General features: G+C 48.8%; 1 protein-coding gene across 2 annotated transcripts; it reads right to left on the bottom strand.

The window, feature by feature from the left end:
* Positions 1–2,573: 2,573 nt before the first annotated feature.
* ADIPOR1 (adiponectin receptor 1) lies at positions 2,574–17,872 on the bottom strand. Of its 2 annotated transcripts, none has more exons than XM_059999206.1 (8): positions 17,747–17,872; positions 11,915–12,149; positions 10,144–10,260; positions 8,949–9,120; positions 8,316–8,502; positions 7,162–7,349; positions 5,830–6,023; positions 2,574–5,483 (listed from the first exon to the last, which is right to left on the bottom strand). In XM_059999206.1, exons 2-8 carry the CDS (start codon positions 12,053–12,055, stop codon positions 5,355–5,357), a joined length of 1,128 nt encoding a protein of 375 aa, XP_059855189.1. In that variant the 5' UTR covers positions 12,056–12,149; positions 17,747–17,872; the 3' UTR covers positions 2,574–5,354. The 2 variants fall into 2 exon arrangements, with proteins under 2 accessions (XP_059855189.1, XP_059855196.1); XM_059999213.1 differs by lacking the exon at positions 17,747–17,872 and adding an exon at positions 17,296–17,382.
* Positions 17,873–19,677: the final 1,805 nt, after the last annotated feature.

Genomic DNA, 19,677 nt, shown 5'->3' on the forward strand with positions numbered 1-19,677 from the left:
TAGCTCAGAAGGGAATGAGGTTCCTTGATTCAGTTCATGTGAAGGTCCAAACCAGTTGTGTTTGTACTGTTTTCCTCTGTGGGGCCTTTGATTCTTTAGGGATAATAAAACTATAGCCAAGTGGGTAGCAGTCTAATTTTACGTAGTGTTTCCATCTCTCATATCGTATCTCTGATCTAAAATTCTCTGATTTACATATTGTGAGTGCAGGATTGGTACAAGTTTTATGGGGGGCATTTTGGAAAAGTTCACCAAAATGTGATGAATGCAGATATCCTTTAACAGCGATTTTAATAAATCTATCCTGTGTATACATTCACACACATGTAAAATGATGTGTGTGCAAGGTTGTTTGTAGATTGTATTGAAAACAAGTTTAACGCCCATCAGTAGGGGACTGGTTCAGTAACGTATAGTACATCCATACAGTTCAGTACCATGAAGTTGAGAAAAGTGTGCATACTTTGCTATTAGTTGTGTAAAAGGGTTGGGGAAATATAAATAGTCGTACTTGCCTGTATATGTATAAAAATTGCATTTGGAATAATACAAAATAGAGTAGTAACATTAGTTTCTTTGGAGAGAGGAACTGGCTGGTTGGGAGACAGGGCGGGAGGGAGATTTTTTCCTCTGTATATTTTTATGCCTTTTGAATTTTGCATCATGTGAATTAAAAATATGTATAATTTAAATAAAAATAATACCTTGTTTTCTGGTTGCAGAATAGCACCCAGATGCTTTAATGATATTGCCTAATTCCTGGCTGCTAAACTGAGTTTTTCCAAATATGAGAGGGAACTTAATAAAAGAGGCTTTGTTTAGAATATGCGCACTCCTTTACCTGAGAGTAAAAGATGGAGAAACTGCTAGCAAGAAAGCCAGCACACTGTGGGAACTAGTTCAGGCTTCTGTTTTCTTCAAGGGTACAGCCCTAGCATGTTCTGAGTGCTTAAGTTGTGGGAACACAGTCCTCAAGTGAGAATATTTCGAGTCGTTTGGACATCTGACTCAGTACGCTACAGCCCAGAGTGATTCTGAGTTTCTTAAGTCCGTTGTTGGAGGGCTGTGTCTGCATGAGGTGAGTCAAATCACCCAGGTTCCACACATTGCCCTGCCTTTTTGTTTGGACTCCAGGGATGACTCTGGGTGTTTACAGCTACTGAAGGGTTTCAGTAAGGGAAAACGGGGATGTGCTGTGGAACTCTAGATCAGGTACGTAGAATATAGGTCAAATCTCTAAACCGGCTAGGCAGAGTGCATTGCATTTTTGTGCCACCAGAGTATGGCAGAAATGAGAATGTGCCTCTTAATTACTGAATGTAATCACAGCAGGGGCCCAGCTGCTGCTTTGAAATTCATCATGAATTTGCACCCAGGCCTACCTCATGCCTCCCAAGGGCTGGTTCCTGCCCCTGACCAGTGATAACACAGATACTAAGGAAGGCACTTTCTGGGGGAGATGGGACTCCTCTGTGAACCGCTTTTACATCAAGGACTTCTCCCAAACTTCTCCAAAGGTGCTGAACCTTTTTTAGATTGCAAGACAATAGATGTTCTATAGCTACAGATTAGTCTCTTCCCTAATTGTTTACTTATTGATAGGAAGAGGACAGAGTCAGATTCTTAGCTTTTATTCTTGGCCTCTCTTTAATCAAAACTTATCAATGTTTCTGTCATCACTTACTTTTCTCCTATATTGCCTGGCACACCGCAGGTCCTCAACAAGTATTTAGGAAGTGAATGAACCATAGCATGCAGTTAGAGAAAGAAGGTAATATTCACCTGCTGCTAGTTAGCAGTTTTGGTAAAGGTAAGGGATAGTGAAATCAGGATTTTTAAATGATCTGAGGCTTTAGAACCTGGGGTTTAAGTCAGAATGATCTGGATTCAGATACTGCAATCCTGTCACCTTGTGAAAAAGTTTTGGCCTTTGGGGGCCTTAATTTCTTCATCTGTGGAATGGGATAATACCACCTACTTAACAGGGTTAAAAATAAAGACAAAATAACATGAAAAGTACAAAGAAGATGCTCAAGACATCAAAGAAGATGTCTCGCTCAGACTGTTTCCCTGGTCCTGTCTACTGGAAGATGATGAAGCACATACACATGGGGTCTCACCAATTGCTGGGGGTCTCATATATCCTCAAGCACAACATGGATGGAGTTGGACCAGATGTGGTCTGTTTCCTTCCAGTTCTTTCTATACTAGTGGTTGCAAACTCAGATGCCTCCGGGGGCCAAGCAGGTGACCACACTGCTGGGTAGGGCCGAGGATGAACCTGAGAGTGCAGCCCTCTGTAAAGACACAGCCGCTACTGGGCCGAGGTTGACTGTTTCCAAACAGGTCACGTTTGTGAATGTTTGCGGCCTGCAGGTCAGCAGTTTGAGACTTCTGCTATCAGCTCCCTAAGTACTTTTTTAAATTTAAAAATGTTTTGTATTAAACAGATATACTTATTATATATGCAAGAAAAAGTGATCACAGTATAAAGAATACCCAGGTATGCACCTCCAATTTAATAAATATAAGCTTTACTTTAGAAATATCCAGTATGTTACCCTGTCCTTTCCCCTTCAGAGGTAACCATTTTTCTGAATTAACATTTCCTTTTTTAAAGTATTTACCATGTTTATACCCTTAAGCTATCATTAACTTTGCACATTTCTGAACAGTACATCAGTGCAATCACACCAGATATATTACTCCAAGCAGCCCCACTCCCTCCTCCGAATCTTGAGATTCAACCATGTTGTCATCACTGTAACTAGCTCTCACTGCTAAATAGTGTTTCATCGTAAGAATAAACCAAGATTTATTTTTCCACTCAAAGTTCTGGATGGTTGGCTTGTCTGCAGTATGTTGCTACTAGGCAAAGCTACAATGAATCTGTTAGTACAAGCTGAGTTTCTCAAGGGTAATGTTTTTCAGAATGTGAGTTGTGACCCATTGGTGAGTTATGAAACTTAGTGGGTCAGAACCAGCATTTAAAAAAAAATTTATTTTTGGCTGTGTCACTGTGCGCGGGCTTTCTTCAGTTGCGGCGAGCAGTGGGTCACTCTTCATTGTGGTGCACGGGCTTCTCACTGCGGTGGCCTCTCGTTGCGGAGCACGGGCTCTAGGTGCGCGGGCTTCAGTAGCTGTGGCTTGCGGGCTCTAGAGCGCAGGCTCGGTAGTTGTGGCACACAGGCTTAGTTGCTCTGCGGCACGTGGGATCTTCCCAGACCAGGGCTCGAACCCGTGTACCCTGCGTTGGCAGGCGGATTCTCAACCACTGTGCCACCAGGGAAACCCCAGAACCAGCATTTTTTAAATGAAGTAACCTAGGATAGATATCAGATGCATCTCACATTGTATTGTTTCATGTAATGTTTGAATGTTGTAACATGTCCAAAGTGGTCCTATGGTTCCACCAGCAGCATCTGGTCTGCTTCACATCCATACCAACACTCAGTCTTAGGACTTTTAATTTGTGCCAATCTGGTAGGAGTAAAATGGTTTATCAGTTTGGTTTTAATTTACACTTCCCTGATTACCACTGGAGGTAGAGATTTGTTGGCCTAGTTGGATTAGTTTTAAAAGGATCACTTGTTCTCCTAGTTGTACAAACTTGACCCTTAAAGTGAACCCAACTCTGCAACTCAATAAGATTCCCATGTGGGGACTTCCCTGGTGGTCCAGTGGGTAAGACTGCACGCTCTCAGTGCAAGGGGCCCGGGTTCGATCCCTAGTCAGGGAACTAGATCCCGCATACATGCTGCAACTGAGTCCACATGCTGCAACTAAGAAGTCTGCATGCTGCAACGAAGATCCCTCGTGCTGCAACTAAGACCGGCGTAGCCAGAAATTAAATTAAAAAAAAAAAGATTCCCGTCCAATGCCTACACTAGCTCAGAAGTGACTACTGCAGGCCTTTTGCATCCAATGAACAGAACTCGTTGTCAGGCTGGGGAAAATTTGCAAAGGCACAAAAAGGCATGGAATAACCTCTTGAAGAGACCTTAATCAGGGCAGTTTTAAAAGAACTAAAGTCTAGAGTATTAATATCATGTAGTAGACCTTTGATGCTCACAAGGCAGGTATCTTCTTTTTTTTAAAATTTTATTTATTTATTTATGGCTGTGTTGGGTCTTTGTTTCTGTGCGAGGGCTTTCTCTAGTTGTGGCGAGCGGGGGCCACTCTTCATGGCAGTGCGCGGCCTCTCACTATCGCGGCCTCTCTTGTTGTGGAGCATAGGCTCCAGACGCGCAGGCTCAGTAGTTGTGGCTCACGGGCCTAGTTGCTCCACAGCATGTGGGATCTTCCCAGACCAGGGCTCGAACCTGTGTCCCCTGCATTAGCAGGCAGATTCTCAACCACTGCGCCACCAGGGAAGCCCGGTATCTTCTAATTACTGAACTCTACTGCAGCACGACACCAACTTCTCCAGGAAATGTCTGTGCGCTAAGTGGAGACACGTAAGGCGGCCTGGAGCAGCACGTGCTAGGAGTTCAGTTAGGCTCATTCGCTGGCCCGCACACGCCAGCCTGGCAATACCTATGATTCAGATTTGTGCCTCAGCAGAATCTGCAATGATTTTACTGGTTTTAATCCTTTGGACTTAATCCTTTGCAAATAGCTGAGACCACACATGTTAAATCTTTGAATGCCAAGTGTCTTCTGTACTCTTTTATTATCATCATAGTCTTTGCATCAAGATACATAGCAATGATAGCAGGTTTCTTTTTAAAGCTTAGTATTAAATATTAAATATCTTTCCCCACTTTAATTTTACATTACTCTGCCAAGAAAACATTAAAACTCAAGTTATTTGAAGCCTGGACACACTTCCATGATTAGCCAGCTGTGTAAAAGTTGGTGGCTTTGCTCTTCCTGCTGTGTGAGCAAGTCCAGGCCCTAGAAAGATGGACGAGGTTGTAACTGTTTCTCAAAAGTGTGCTACAAAAACGGATGGCCTGTTATAAGCCAGGTTACAAAGTCAAGACAGGGGTGAGGGAGGGACAGTTTCTTCCAGAAACAGAATTTCTGAAGAGTCCCAGTCCATCATTTTTCCCCAGAACGGTTGGAGGAGGGGTAAACTCTCAACATGAGCTTCAAAGCCCCGTCTCTGTGAGGGGACAGTAGTCGCCTTACCGAGGGGCGTGCGGCCACATCTGCCCATCCCCACTGCTCTCAGCGAGGGAATGGAGAGTTTATTGCCCGGTGAGTGTGAAGTGGGCTGAAGCTCGGTTGGTTCTGAATTCTCTAAGAGGTTTCTTCTAGAAACAAGACAACTCAGACTCTTCCTCTCACTTCAGCAAAGAAGTTATTTTAAAAGCACTTGGGAAGTTCCTGCTGTGCCCTTGCGGGGCGGCTCAGAGGAGGGAGTCGTCAGTACAGCCCCCTTCCAGGCCGTATCGGAACTCCTGAAGGTTGGAGACCCCGTAGAAGTGGACGAAGGCGGCTGCCACCACCAGGACGTGGAAGATCTGATGAGACTGGAACTGCAGGAACACAAGAGAGGGGCCTCAGGGTGACGGCACGGAAGGCTGGAGGCAGTGGAGAAGGCACTCGCCTCTCCTCGTTCCTCCCTAAAGTTTTTTACATCATAAAAGTGATAGATTTGTTGGAGAAAAAAAATTTTTAAGCCCTGTCAGGGATACGCCAAAATGTTACTATCGGTCACTCCCCTCCCCGCCATTCTCCCACCTACATGCATGGACATGCATGTAGGAACTCGTGTGCACCCCCAGACACTACCTGACCCATGTCTCTCACTGCCTCTGACTCCGAGCTCTACCTGTGGGCCGGTCTCACCACCACAGGCCCCACTGAAGTGTCGTTTCTTACCCATATGTCGAATTTTCCAGGGAAGAAGCGCTCAGGAATCCGCGCGGCATAAAGGCCGGCTCCGGTGATGTACATCACAGCCATGAGGAAGAACCAGCCCATCTGGCCCACCGTGGTGGCCTTGACAAAGCCCTCCGCGATTGTAAAGTGCATGGTGGGCACGACGCCGCTCAAGCCAAGCCCCAGGAACACCCCTGAACAAAGCAGACACAAGAGCGTCAGGCATAGAAACAGTACCGCTTGGAAGGCACTGCTGTCTCACTCTGATGAGCTACTTTCTGGTGAACAGTACATGTTTATTGGAAATTTAGCGCAAGATGGAGAACACTCAGCAGACACTTCTTTAACATTCAGAATGGGAAGAAGGCTGTGTAGATGCTGATATAGCTATTCCCTCCTAAGGAGCGCCAAGAACAAATGTCTCACATTCTTCACTATCCGTGAAGCAGCCGAGGCGACCATGTAGGTCAGAACTTCCTGATGGCTGCCTTGGGTACAGAACCGACATGGTGAGGCCTCAGGTAGTTTGCCAGCCAGGGAGGAGCAAGACAGGTTTCCCATTAAGGTCAGGACCCTGACCTCCTGAGGAGACAGAGAGACCCAGACTGGAAGTCGTCAGTGGCCACTGGACACAAAGTAAGTAAATGGACGGACAGAATGGGTACCGGCTCAACACCACGGCCATACACGCAACCGCAGGGCAGGGACTGCCTCTCCGTTTCTGCAGACGGCCTTGGTAAAGCATCAGTCTGGCACATGGTCGGCACTTGATGAATACTTAATTATTTTAAATGAAGGTTAAAACACAGCAGATGTTAAGTCTAAAGGGACCGAAGACTAGTGCTAATCGATGTGTTGCTGCGAGTAATAAAGCTTGAGTCTGGATGAGACAACAGGAAGATGTTTATGCTCACAGCCATCATGTTACTTGGTAACAGTGTTTATGCCCAAGGTATTTTACTTACCAAGCCAAGCCTTCCATTCCTTAGTAAAATAACTTTGGGTGGTTTAATTTTAGCCCCTTGGTTTGAGCTCAGCGACCCTCACGTTACTAAAATGACTGCTTTGTACATTTTTTAACTTCCTCAAACCAAATATAAGAGCAGTCATTTCTATACTTGTAGCTCATTGACCAGGTTGGTAATTATCTGTCCTATTAACATTTTACTGAAATAGTATGAAACCTGGGGGAGAACTGAGTTTTGAAAATGCACGCTGTTTTGAAAGTCCTAAACACAGATCAGTTCTAAACACAGGTCAGGGCCCAGGGTTGACCCCCTTGGACTCAAGGTCCAAATACCTATGAGGTTTCCGCTCTGTCTTCCGACCCACCTGCTCTTGTCTGCCGGTGCTTAGGAGTGGCAAACCGGTCCCACTGGGCCACAATGATGGCAGAGATGCCCAGGACACAGACGCTGGAGAGGTAGATGAGCCGTGGCTGCGGGGAGCAGTAGAAGGAGTAATAGAGCCAGGGCACGAAGCTCCCCATGATGAGCAGGGCGATCCCTGAGTAGTCCAGCCTGAAAAAAGCCACAGAATGAGCGGAGCGGTGGGAGAAGTGAAGAGCTCCTAGGGCTTTCTGTTCTCCAGCGGCTCTCAGACGTGACTGCCCCCAGCCCCTCACTTCCCATACGATCTGTCCTATATCCTGAATCAAAACCCCATGAGGTCAAGCACTTCTATTTTGCAGTGGAAAAGTCTGAACTGTATCCCTTTCCCCTGGCTGTGAACAGCTACATCCCCCTCATGGATACTTAAATTCAGGAATTCCACCATATTCCAGCCAGTCTCCAGCTTCCACGCAGGAAGGGCTCTGAGTATTCCCCAGTTCGGATAGGTTGAGTTCTAAAAACAAAACCCTTAAATTGGGAGTATTATTAAGGTGTACTGTTCTGTTTTAGTCGACTTCTTAAAGATAAAAATGTATTCTTGTTACTGGTGTTACTGAGAAAAACAAAATAACTCACCATCACCTCCAAAACCACCACCACCACCAACAAAAAAAGCAAACAAACAGAACTCCAGGCTCAGAACTGGGGAATAAGGAGAGCCTTAGTGGATGGACATCTGGGGCTTCCAGCAATAGGCGGGCAGCAAAGATAAGCTTCACTGGACCGGTGGGTCGGAGCTCCAGCAGGACAGAGCACAGAAACTTTGCCACGCCCTGAACGGCTTGGGCCACCAGGAAGGTAGGACAGGACTGGGTACTCGGTCCGAGAGAGCAGCCCACTGGTACTCCAAGTTTCACAAAGGGCAGCACTGCACAGGGAGAAAATATACCCACAACTGGGCTCCATCTGTTAAGGAGGCTGCAGTGAAACTTCTCATGAAGGACTTAAGAGAAAAGTTTCCTGATCCTCTTATACCAGCAAAACAGAAAGCCCTTCCTCTGGCACATCAGGGAATCTTTAGGAGTTGCTGGAGTTTCCAGGACGCTGCCAGGACCTGGATCACAAGGTGTCCCTACCGACGTTCTTCTCACTCACTTGGAAAAGGTCCGAGAGACCTTCTCTGAGTGACAATAGACGGTGTGAAAGAGCCAGGAGAAGCTGAGGCAGAGCACCGCGCCCAGGAAGAACATCCCGAACACCACCTTCTCCTGAAGGGGGGCCATGAAGTACATGTTTGGTCTCAGCATGGTCAGGATTCCCAGAAAGAGAAACAGCACAAAACCTACAGGACGGAGAGAAAAGAGGCCTGAGGAAAAAGGGAACGTGTGATGATTTAAGCCAGCATTAAAGCTACAGGCTGAGCTGCGGGCACCGCAGTCGACAACTTCCGGAGAAAACGGCACCCGTCACACAAACCCAGACAGAAAGAGCATCCTCTGAAATGCTGGCGTTTTGTTTCTACCGCGGGGACTGTGAAGTGGGAGGAGCTGCCTGCACCGGGGATGGTTCTGACCACAGAGGACGTCATCTCCTCCGCTTCTAGGCCCCCCCACCCCCGCCTTACAGACCAGCGACGAAGGGCCCAGCAAGCTCACTGGTAGTTTAAAGGCACGATGCCAGCTGTCAAACTGTCACAACAACGTTGCTTTTCTTTCCCATGGACAAAGGCTGTACAAGTGCTGGCGTTTAAGGAGACAGAAAGTCCAATCCTCCACCCATACCACTCACCAAGCAGGTGGGTCCAGATGTTGCCGGTCTCCGTGTGGATGCGGAAGATGCTCTGGAAGCAGGCGCGGAAGGAGGGCATGGGCGGCCTGTGGCCGTGCAACAGGTAGTCGTTGTCCTGCAGCCAGTCGGGGAGCACATCGTATGGGATGACCCTCCAGCGCCCCTCCCAGACCTGCAACCACACACTCTCTGAGCGGGGCCCCGAGGACGCGAGCCGCCCCAAGGACAAGGGGTGAAGGAGAGCGTCAGGCTGGCTCCAGAGGGGCCCAGGGAACGGTGGGGCCAGCCTGAGGCCAGAGAAGCCAAGACACAGCACGAGCGAGGTCGCCCCAGGACCGACGACTTGTGAATGGCTTTGTTCTGTGTCATGATAGTTCACCTGGATACGCTTAGGTAAGTAGATAAGTGTTTCTCAGTCTTTAAAGAGAATATGGCAGGACCTCCCTTCAGCTACTTGAGTTTTAAAATTCAGTAGATGTAGTGAATGAAAACAAGGAAATAGAAATTATATATATGGTTTTAAAAATATACATTTACCCCTCTGCCCTCTGCCCCCGGAGACTCTGGTGGCCGCCTGTCCATCCTTTCCCCCCTTTAGATACTACGTTCTCACTGGGTTGAGCCTATGACTTTTCAAAGCAGGGCTTCTTAACCTGGGACGTATGGACAATGGACTGTGTTGGAAATTTGGATGGAAAAAAATTTTTATTTTCAATCACTTCTAACTAAATTTAACATTTCCCCCAGTTGTAAGTGTGAGCAAGTCTAGTATTAGAATTTGTGACTCTGTCACCAATAGAAATCACAGATATTTTCATACACTAGTTTTGCAGATATCAAAATATTATTTCTACTGATTACCACTTAGAAATGATAAATTCTAATAAAATACATTATAGCTTGTCATGCATAGCTAACGTATTAATAAAGGTGCCGTGTTACTATATCACATTCTAACATTTTGATGACTGCCAAAGGGACTAATAGCAAAAACAGGTAAGAACTCCTGTTTTAGAATATATTCTGAGCAACGCCAACACAGTAGGCAGTAAAAATTTAGCCAGATTCCCCTTGATTTACTTCACCGTAAAGGAAAGCAAGCCCACGCACAGGAGCGAAAGCTCTTCCCCCCAGGGCGTGCCCGCCAGGTGCGGGGAGCCCAGGTGAGCCTGCCCTCCCCGTTCCAGGACAGGACCTTGTACACAAACTCCTCCATCTTCTCCATGGCATGGTGGGCTTGCAGGGGCAGCGTCAGCACCCGCACCTCCTCCTCCTCTTCCTGAGGCACTGCGCGTGCCCGCTCTTCTTCGGCCTGCAGGAACGAAGGAAACACACACACACCCCAGGAGTTCCCTAGTCCAGAGTGAGCGATCCAGAGAAACCCCAACTCACTGCTCTCTGCCCAGCGTCTCTCCCACACACCGGCCTTGTGGCCTTTTCTCCTACGGCATGACAGTGCACGAGTTTACAACTCCGTAAATGCTGGAGCGAAAGCCCAACGCAGCACATGGGGGACAGACGGATGGAGACTGGCACCCGAGGCACACAGGACTAGCGCACCAGGCCTACATGCTCTGCAAGTCCCAAAAGCCCACCCTTATCGCTAACACAGCGGTTCTGAACTTGCCCATTTTCCCGAATATTTCTCTCTTCCAGATCACTGAATGCTCAAAAGAATGAAAAAGACGGAGTTTCAGAGATTCCCCTAACAATTTAAATCTGTGCAGTTCTCTGTTCACTGGCTCTGGGGGTGCCACGGCGACTGAAACTCTGCATCCACAGCAGCTCCCAGGAGGAGCAGGGCCTCAAAACTGGTTCCGGAAAGAAGCTGCAGGCCCTCCTGAGCTGCACAGAAGCCTGACACACAGCGTGCAGTCCGACAGCCCTCGCCTCCCAAGGAGAGGCTCCGGGCCGTGTGCGGACAGCAGCTCCTCCTCCCGGCTGTTCTTTCCCCTGTGATGCTTCCTCTTAGATTTCGCGACACAGACTGATGCAGACCCGTCTCCCCCTCCGTAACGGAGTCCTTGGTTTCACTCAGGGTGGCAATGCTACTGCAACTTTGCTCAGGCAAAATGAAAAGACCACACCGATGTGCATGAAGCGCTGCCAGGTGCTTTCAGGAAGGGTGGGCCCTGCTCCCCCAGCCCCGCCCCTCGGTGACACAGTAAGAATGATATGGAAGAGCAGGACAGGTGCCTCCCGGGTGCAGCGTCCATACCAGCCTGTGGCGGCTACTTCCAAGACTCTCTCTCTATGAGAGAGACTTCCACCTTGTCAAAGCTACACGTTGGCTTTTTTTAAACATCTTTATTGGAGTATAACTGCTTTACACTGTTGTGTTAGCTTCTGCTGTATAACAAAGTGAATCAGCTATACATATATATACATCCCCATATCTCCTCCCTCTTGCATCTCCCTCCCACCGTCCCTATCCCACCTCTTTAGGTGGTCACAAAGCACCGAGCTGATCTCCCTGTGCTATGCGGCTGCTTCCCACTAGCTATCTGTTTTACATTTGGTAGTGTATATATGTCCATGCCACTCTCTCACTTCATGCCAGCTTCCCCTTCCCCCTCTCCGTGTCCTCAAGTCCATTCTCTACGTCTGCGTCTTTATTCCTCTCCTGCCCCTAGGTTCTTCAGAACCATTTTTTTTAGGTTCTATATATATGTGTTAGCATACAGTATTTGTTTTTCTCTTTCTGGCTTACTTCACTCACTACAGGGGTTTTTGTTTGTTCATTATACGAAGCCTAATCTTGCCTGACTGCTTCCTTGCTTCAACCACAGACAGGCACTGGCCACTTGCAGGATTTCAGGTCTTGTGCTAAGCACTGGGGTATAAGCAACCGCTTAGTGGGAAAAACAGATAAAAAGAGCTACACTACAGCGTGATGAGGACTGGGGTAGGGAGAGTCCCTTTGGGAGACCAACAGGGGAGAGGCGGGCCCTGGGGGGACAACTTACTTTGGTTGGGCTGGCGACGCCCCGCTTGCCCTGCTCCTCTAGCAGGGGGCCCAGCTCAGCCAGCTCCACTGTGTCCGCCTCCCTGTTCCCGGCAGGAGCCCCACTGCCCTGGGCCACCACAGGTCCTTTGTGAGAAGACATCTGGCTGGTACCTCAATGCTCTGCGGCTTCAGCTTGGGGAAAGGGTGGGGTCTCTCGGCCCCAGGGGGCAGAGAGTTCCTTGTGATGGAAGACACTGAAAGCAAACACAAACACCAAACACAATACACAGGGACTAAGACACAGCCCCTGGACTCACAGCCCCTCCAGTCCTAGAGGCCAGTTAAGTGCTTTTGTTCTCCTCTTAACTATCACCCTTTACTTGGAACCTCACTAATCTTAAAGATAAGGCTGAAAACCTAGTTGCTTGCCTCCAAAGGATTTGTTTTTTGCACCAAACGGTCACCACAGAAGAGCAGCTACCCACCCGCAAGTCCCTCCCACACGCACGGAGCGGAGTTTAGCCCACCAGCCCCAGAGCTAGTCTGCCCTGCAAAGTCCTGGCCCTGAGACTCAGGAGGCAGACGAGGAGGCCGACACCTGCTGTGACCGCTGCGAGGCCCCCGGCTTAGACGTGAGCTAACTGCCGACTGAAACCTACAAATGCTGACACGTGTGCCTCGCACACAAAAGGAACTCGGCTGTGGGCTAGGTGCCCAGTGGTTAGTTTCTCTGCCAGGTCTACTACTTCTCTTATAGGATCACAGCCCGGGTTCGACACCTGGACAGCAAGCTTTCCACACAGCCGCCCCTCACGGCAGCAATAACTTGCCTGGATGCGGGAGGCTGAAGGCAGGAGGCAGCCCAGCCTTGCCCTCTGCCACCAAACAACCGGCTCAGCGAGTTGTCCCAGTAGCCATAGCTGATGACCTACGCCCCATTCAGACGAGTTTTTCAGAGACCTGAGACAGGCACATAGATCCTGTAAGGAAGTAGTCTTTAATCAGGTCCCAGGGAGATGAAGGCGTATGGAAAGGAGGGGAAAAGTGCCCCAAGATTTCCAGCCCCGCAACAAAGGCGTTTCCTGCTCGCAGCAGGAGGAGCCAGAATATCCACATTTTCTTGCACTGGGGTCACCTGAGCCCCGAAAAGCACAGGGCAGTGCAAAGAGAGCCAGGCAACACCTGCACTCGGGGCGAGCTGCATGACGGGGAGGAAACGGAAGCTCGGGCAACCCACACCTTTCCTATGGGCAGTCAGCACAGCCCTGCGCACCGTGTCCGTCCCCGGTGGCTGTTCACAGACATCCACCTTTGGCATCTTGTACCAGTTCTTTGTTTACCCAACAGTGATCTCAATTCCTTCTCAGGGATTATCATGCGATATATGCAGTCAGGTGAGGGCAATCCTCAAGTTTGAAAACAGTCATGCTACGCTCAACACACCAAGCACAGCTGAAAGCTACTGGCAGAGCTGGTTCAAGAGAACAGACGCCCATAACTCAGTGCACGCAGACCTGTCTTCGGTGTCAACACACAGGCAGTTCCTCTTCCTCCAAATGTGCAAGACTCTGACAAGAGAGACGCCAGCCCATAGTCATAGCCAACAACTGAGCCCAAGGAGAACAGGAAATTGGAGGCCTCTGAAACCTCAAGAGAGAGGCAACCCATGTAAGCAGAAACATTGGGAAATCTTTCTCAATAAGCTGACCACAAAACATATTGCCTCAAAGTGAAGTACTACTGAATAAACAGCTTAAATAAGAAATAATTTATACTGGGGCAAAAACATAAATAGCTTTGGGCATCTTGGAGTAGTCTGAAAAGGGGAATATACTCAGCTATTCTAGAATACTGCTGCCAGTATTTGAGGGGTGGCCATTAAGGCTTAAGCCAGATATATAGATACAGATATTCTCGGGTTCTGGGATACAACACTACATGGATCACAAATTTATACATATCCCTGATTTTGGTCAGAACACGTATTTCAAAATGAATGAATGAATGAATGAGGCAGCATTCCAGGCAAGAAGCATACGACCTATTAGCTTCTGTTGCTAGCTAAGGGTTTATGGACTTGTGCTTGTAGGGCTTCCTCCTGTCCCTCTCCCCAGAGTAAGCCAACACATTCACTGAATACTTAACAAATGTATTTAGGGCCAGCACCCCAAGGCACTTTAAGGTACTGTGCAAAATACAAAGTTGAACAAGTTAAGTCATTGTCTTGGAAGAGCCTGTAATCAGATGGCATAAGGTAATCTGTGATATGTACAAAACCAGTGATACAACTGCACTGCTCCAGGAGGACAGTGGACGGAGAACCCCTAAACTAGGATGGCCACACACTAAGTTCAGTTACTTTGAGTGCTGTCATGTCACCACAGTGAGCAAAGTCCACTGTCCAGCTGGGTCTTCTAAACTGTAACAACACAGGGACAGGAAAGGGAGAGAGAGGGGTCGGAGGTGTGGCAAGAAAGAAAAGCCAATGATGAATGCTAGGACCTGAAAATATCACTTGACAGAGTGGGCCACTCACAAACAGCTGGGAATTACTGCAAGCAAGCGTTTCAGTTTCTACTATATACCACCAGCCTCCGCCCCTAAAGTGTTAAGACTGACTCTGGGAACCTCAGGAGAGCGGAAGGTACTTCAGCTTTCTACTAGCTTTCCTATCCTTACCTATTTTAGAGGAAACACATTTTCCCTCAAACTCGCCACACCCAATATAGCAATTATAATTGGGCCAGACTGCACTGAGTGCATTTTTGATGGGATTTCTTCAATTCACGCTGATAAATCTTTACCACTAAGCTTTCCAGCTGGATAACCCTATGACACTAGAGAATAAAGCTGTGGAGGCGGGGAGGCGCTTGTGCTCCTATAACTAAGATCATCTGGTGCCAAACTAGGGAAAGGACTGATTCTTAACTGCCAGCATTTACTGGTGAGTTTATTTAGCTCACCCTTTTGGAGACATTTATTTTGTGAACCAGTTCCCAAGTTTCCCAGGCTACAGCACACTCCTTCCCTGGAGTCAAAGGCACAAAACTTCTTCTAGGAGTTTTTAATCTGGGGTCTCTGGGCGCTCAGAGGTTCCATGGGTAAGCTCCATCTTAGGCCTACATGACTCACATTGTTCTAAAGCAAGGCTAGCCTAGCAGTAAAGACAAAGAACACAGCCATCTTCTCCTCTATCTGCTCTCTTTCTTAGGGAAGGTGCTTTCATAGCACTGCTGGGGGGTAAATGAGTCAAGGCAAAGACTTATGTTTGAAAACTATCAAATTGCAGTAAGGGAGCCTCAGCTTTCCTATTTGATCACAGTGTCACTGACTTAGAGTCTGCAGCGAAAAATCACAACGTAGCTTTCTTTGTAGCTCTTCTCCAGATAAAGCTATCCCAACAGAAGGGGTCTGTTTTTTTTGATCCCAGAGACACGTGAGCTTTTCAAATGCCATGACAAAAAGAAAAAAAGTAAAGTATACAGGAATATGAAGGCGTTTCGTACCAGTCCTTGTTTTTAATACCTGGCTTTTAAGTAAATTACACATATATGGCCACTATAGTTACACATTATAGTGATAACTTTATACTGTGAAAGCCCCGATGAAAGAAAAGCAAACTAGGTGCACGTCTAAAAGCCAATCACTTGGAATCAGTTTGCCTAGAGGGCACTTTCAAGGATCTCTTCAATCCAAGATAGCTAAAACTTTATGAACATTAATCACGTCCCCAACATTTCTGAGCGGGAAAAGGGAATCAACTTTGAGTTCAGTGAGAGGAACAAAGTCCAGTGGGTGCCATGAGGGACAAATGGACATTAAGGACAAAATGTAACAACTTTGATGAGTACCAGCACCAGAAAATACCCCACTAGTATTAATAAAGCTTCTGGATTTAAAGATGACTGTTTAGTTCACCAGCATGATCACAAGTAGATGGGACAGGAGACTGTAGCAAGCGTGTTAAAGACTTTCCGTGTGGCTTTATAGTAAAGGAGTCAAGGAGATTTCTTAGGGAAAAATAGAGAAAAAACTTTCGGGCCGAGAACGAAGTTCAAATGTCTTTTATCCATCTGCGAATACTATTGATTATACACAACACACGTGGCACTGTCCGGCTACAGAGAAGGCAAAGAGACCAGTTAGTGGCTTCGCATGGCTGCTGGCCTCTATTTTAAGAGGAGGCAGTAACTTCTGTTTTCTACTAAAACCACTACAAGGCTAAATGCCATAAAGTGCTGGAGGAATTCAGAAGAAAAGCTCAATTTTAGCTGGAATAATCAGGAAAGGTATGGTGGAAGATTTTAAGAAAGGATCTTGATAAGTAAAGATGCGATCCAGGCATTCCAGAAGGGTAGTGCTATGAACCTAGGCAGGCTTGAAAGAACAAAGTCCCCAGGGCAGTGAATAATCCACCTTCCATAAGGAAGTCTTGGAAAGGTAAAATGAGGCCAGACTTAAGAAACTGGAGACAGCCTAAAAGCCCACCTACGGTGGTGCACTTTATCCATTAGCAATGGGGAGCCTACCGGGTTAAGGCTGCGCCCTTGTCTGAGTTTCCTTCCTAGTTGCAGGCAAAGTGTTTGCTTACAATTTCTGTTTATCCCCTGGGGATCATGTAATTTCTTGGCCACTGAGCATGGAATGCTTTCAGATTCTTCTCAGAAGTTAGGTATAGTTTTGTGGAGGTCTAACCCTAAGACGTTGCTCACAGGGAACAAGATTGATTCCCCAAGTATCAACCACTATAAGGTAACACAGAAGTTACTCCTGGGATAAAGAAACTTAGTGGCTGCAAATTGGGAACTATTACCCTGACGCTGCAACCTGTCTGACACCACCCTGCCTAAGTTCCTAGTACTGTATGGATGCTGAAAAACCTAAGGAACAACAGTTGCTCCATCACCGGTGCCGCAACCCCTATTAAGAGAGAAAAGCTGGAGACAGATCCCAAGATCACTTCGTTTCAGAAAAGAACCAGCCATTATAGCGTTCGCTTGAGTTAAGTCAGTGGCCTATATAGTCCCTGCTGTGTTTTCTAGCCTTTCTTCTACATACTGGGGGGAAACTGGTTAATCCAGCTAAGTACTTAGTAAGCCTCCTGTTGCTCCTCTGACACCTGAAACTATGTAAATGAAATTCGCCTTGTCAGTTTCCCTTTCGCCAATGTAGCACCAGAAACCGAGGAGAAACATACCTATTTTCTTCAAACTCGAAGGCTTGACCAAAAATCTCAAACATAGGATGGCATCAATGAGAGATTTCTGAGGGAATGAAATTCCGTTTTTCCCTAACGTACTTTAGGTTTTGCTCACATTGCAGCTTTTGGGACTACCTTAAACAAAGGCAAATTGTCCACCAACGTCCCCTTCTCCCCCATCAAGGTGGGCGCACACTCACGGTCTAGGAACCTTGGAGCTCCTCAGGCCACCACAGGCGGGTACTCCCAGCCGAGAGGCGGTTCCGCGACCCAGGCCTGCAGCCCTTCCGCGCTGGCCTCGCGCGGCGTTGGGACCAGGCTCAGCTCCGGCCTGGCGGGCCCGAGTCGGAGCCCAAATCCGGACGTCTCACCCCGACGACTGGGAGGCACGGCAGCCACCGCCGCGGCTGTTGGCAGCGGGGGACGCGGCGCGCACGGGAGGGGCCACGAACGTGGACACCCGACGCGGAGTGGCCGGAGGCGCGGCCGGCTTCGGGCGGGGGTCTCGGGGCCCTCGGAGCCCTCGGGACGCCTGGGCAGGCCGGCTCCACGGCTGCCGCCTCAGGCCCACGCCGAGGCTCCCGGGGGTCCTCGCGCTCCGGTCCACCCCCGCCCTCCCACCCGCTCGCCGCGGAGCCCCGGGAAACTTACGGCAGGCGGCGGGCTCTGCTCGGGGCCGCGGACCCCGCGCTACATCCCGCGGCGCTAGAGACGGCCTGTGGCCGAACGGCCCGAATCTTCTGCGCCCTCCCCGCGCCGGAAGGGGCGCGCAACCGCACGGCGTCACCTCCGCGGGAGCGTCACGTCCTCACGGGCGCTCCGCCCCCTTGGCCTCAGCGAGGCCCAATCACAGGCCGGCTTCTCAGCCCCGCCCCGAGCGGGACCCGCCCCTCCATCTGGCCCCGCTCCCTCCAGCCCGACAATCTTTCCTCAGTCCCAATCACAGGCCCGCTCCCTCGGCCCCGCCTCCCCATCGCGGGTCCCCGCCCCTCCTGACGGCCCCCGCCCCCTCCGCGGCTCGGCGGTGCCTCAAGTCCCAATCGCAGGTCCTCTCCCCTCGGCCCCGCCTCCTGCGCTCGGGCCCCGCCCCCTCGCTCTGCTCCAATCGTAAAACCCCCTCTCAAGGCCTTGCGGGGACCACGCCCCCAAGTTGCAAACTAGGGCGCGTGATGGGGATGGAATTTCAGGGAATTAGACCGAACCCTGCGAAGGAATGCCGAATTTCCTACCCTGCACCTAGTCCTCTAGGCTGGGCACTTCTTAATCTCTCTTTTTCAACCTCATGGCTCCTCCCTCCCTTCCGTAAATATTTACTGAGCGCCAGTCGTGTGCGAGGCACGAGGCAGGCAGGCTCCTGGTTAGAAACAGCGCGGCGGCGCTGACTGGTCTTCCTCGGGGACTCCCTGCTCCACCCCGGGCTCCCGCTGCGGCCAGAGGGCGACCGTGGGGTGCTGCAGCCCTCGCCTGGGCGACTGACACTTCTTACTTCTCCCAAGGCTGGTACGTGACCAGTCTATTCTAGATGCAGAGAGAAGGTACTTTAGTATGATCCTGTATGGATGCTTCAGGGCAGTGGGATTAATTCTGGTGCTGGTTAAAAGCGTAGCAGGCTCTGGAGTCACATAGACCCAGGCTTCTGTCCCTGGCCAGGCTCTCACCTTGAGCACGTTACCGAACGCTCCACATCATAAGTACCTCGTCTGAAAAACAGGAATAAAATAGTGCTGTTTCACGGGCTCTTTGTCAGGATTGAGATAATTTATGCAGGCTCTTAGTTTGATGCTTGGCAAATCGTAAATGCTTCACAAACCTTAGCTATTATGTGCTGCCCGCTGTATAAAACCCTCAGAAACGTGTGCTGTCCACAGGACTGAGTGTGTTTCTCAGCATGGCGTTACCAGGCTCTTACCTGCTCCCAGGCCTCGTCTTCCTCCACTTTCCCTCTGGCATTTGGGCCTCAATGAACTTGCCTGGTTCTCCAAATGTGAACTTCTCTTCCGCTCCTCAGGCTTTCGCACATGCTGGTCTTTCTGTTGGATTGCTCATGCCCCCATTCTCTGCCAAAGGATCCAAGCAACTTACAATTCCCAGTTCTAGGTTTGGCTTTGGATTGAGACAATCCTAGCTTCATATTCAGGCTCTGCCAGCCACTGACCAGCTGTATGACCTTCTGCATATCCTTAATCTCAGACTCACAGGATTATAATAAGGATTCAATTACACAATGATCATTTAGCACAGCGCCTGCTACGAGGCTGTTAACTAAAAAACTTTTTTTCTTCTCTTCCTCCTTCTCAGAATCTTTTCCAAACCCTTCCCATCTGCACCTTGTATTAACCACACTGTGTTGTAATTATTTATCGCTGTCTTACTCTAGACGATGAGTTGTTTGGGGTCTAAGAACAGTCTTGGTCATGGTTGAATCCTCAGGACCTAGCACAGTGCTTGGCATGTGGCAGGTCCTTAATGTTTGTATATTGAGTGGATAAGGCAGGAACCCGTGCGAGACAAGGAATGAGCTTCTGTGTGGGAAATTCTCTTTGCTGGGCTGCTTCACTGTGTGAGCCCAACAACCCTAGGCA

The sequence above is a fragment of the Delphinus delphis genome, chromosome 1, assembly GCF_949987515.2.
Source record: "Delphinus delphis chromosome 1, mDelDel1.2, whole genome shotgun sequence".
In the NCBI taxonomy this organism is placed as follows: Eukaryota; Metazoa; Chordata; class Mammalia; order Artiodactyla; family Delphinidae; genus Delphinus; species Delphinus delphis.

Coding starts and splice junctions, on each gene's coding strand:
- ADIPOR1 (XM_059999206.1), bottom strand. CDS start 12,055: ATGTCTTCTCACAAAGGACCTGTGGTGGCCCAGGGCAGTGGGGCTCCT. Junction 10,261..11,914: donor GCGTCGCCAGCCCAACCAAA/GTAAGTTGTCCC, acceptor TCGTTCCTGCAG/GCCGAAGAAGAGCGGGCACG. Junction 7,350..8,315: donor GTCTCTCGGACCTTTTCCAA/GTGAGTGAGAAG, acceptor GGCTTTTTTCAG/GCTGGACTACTCAGGGATCG.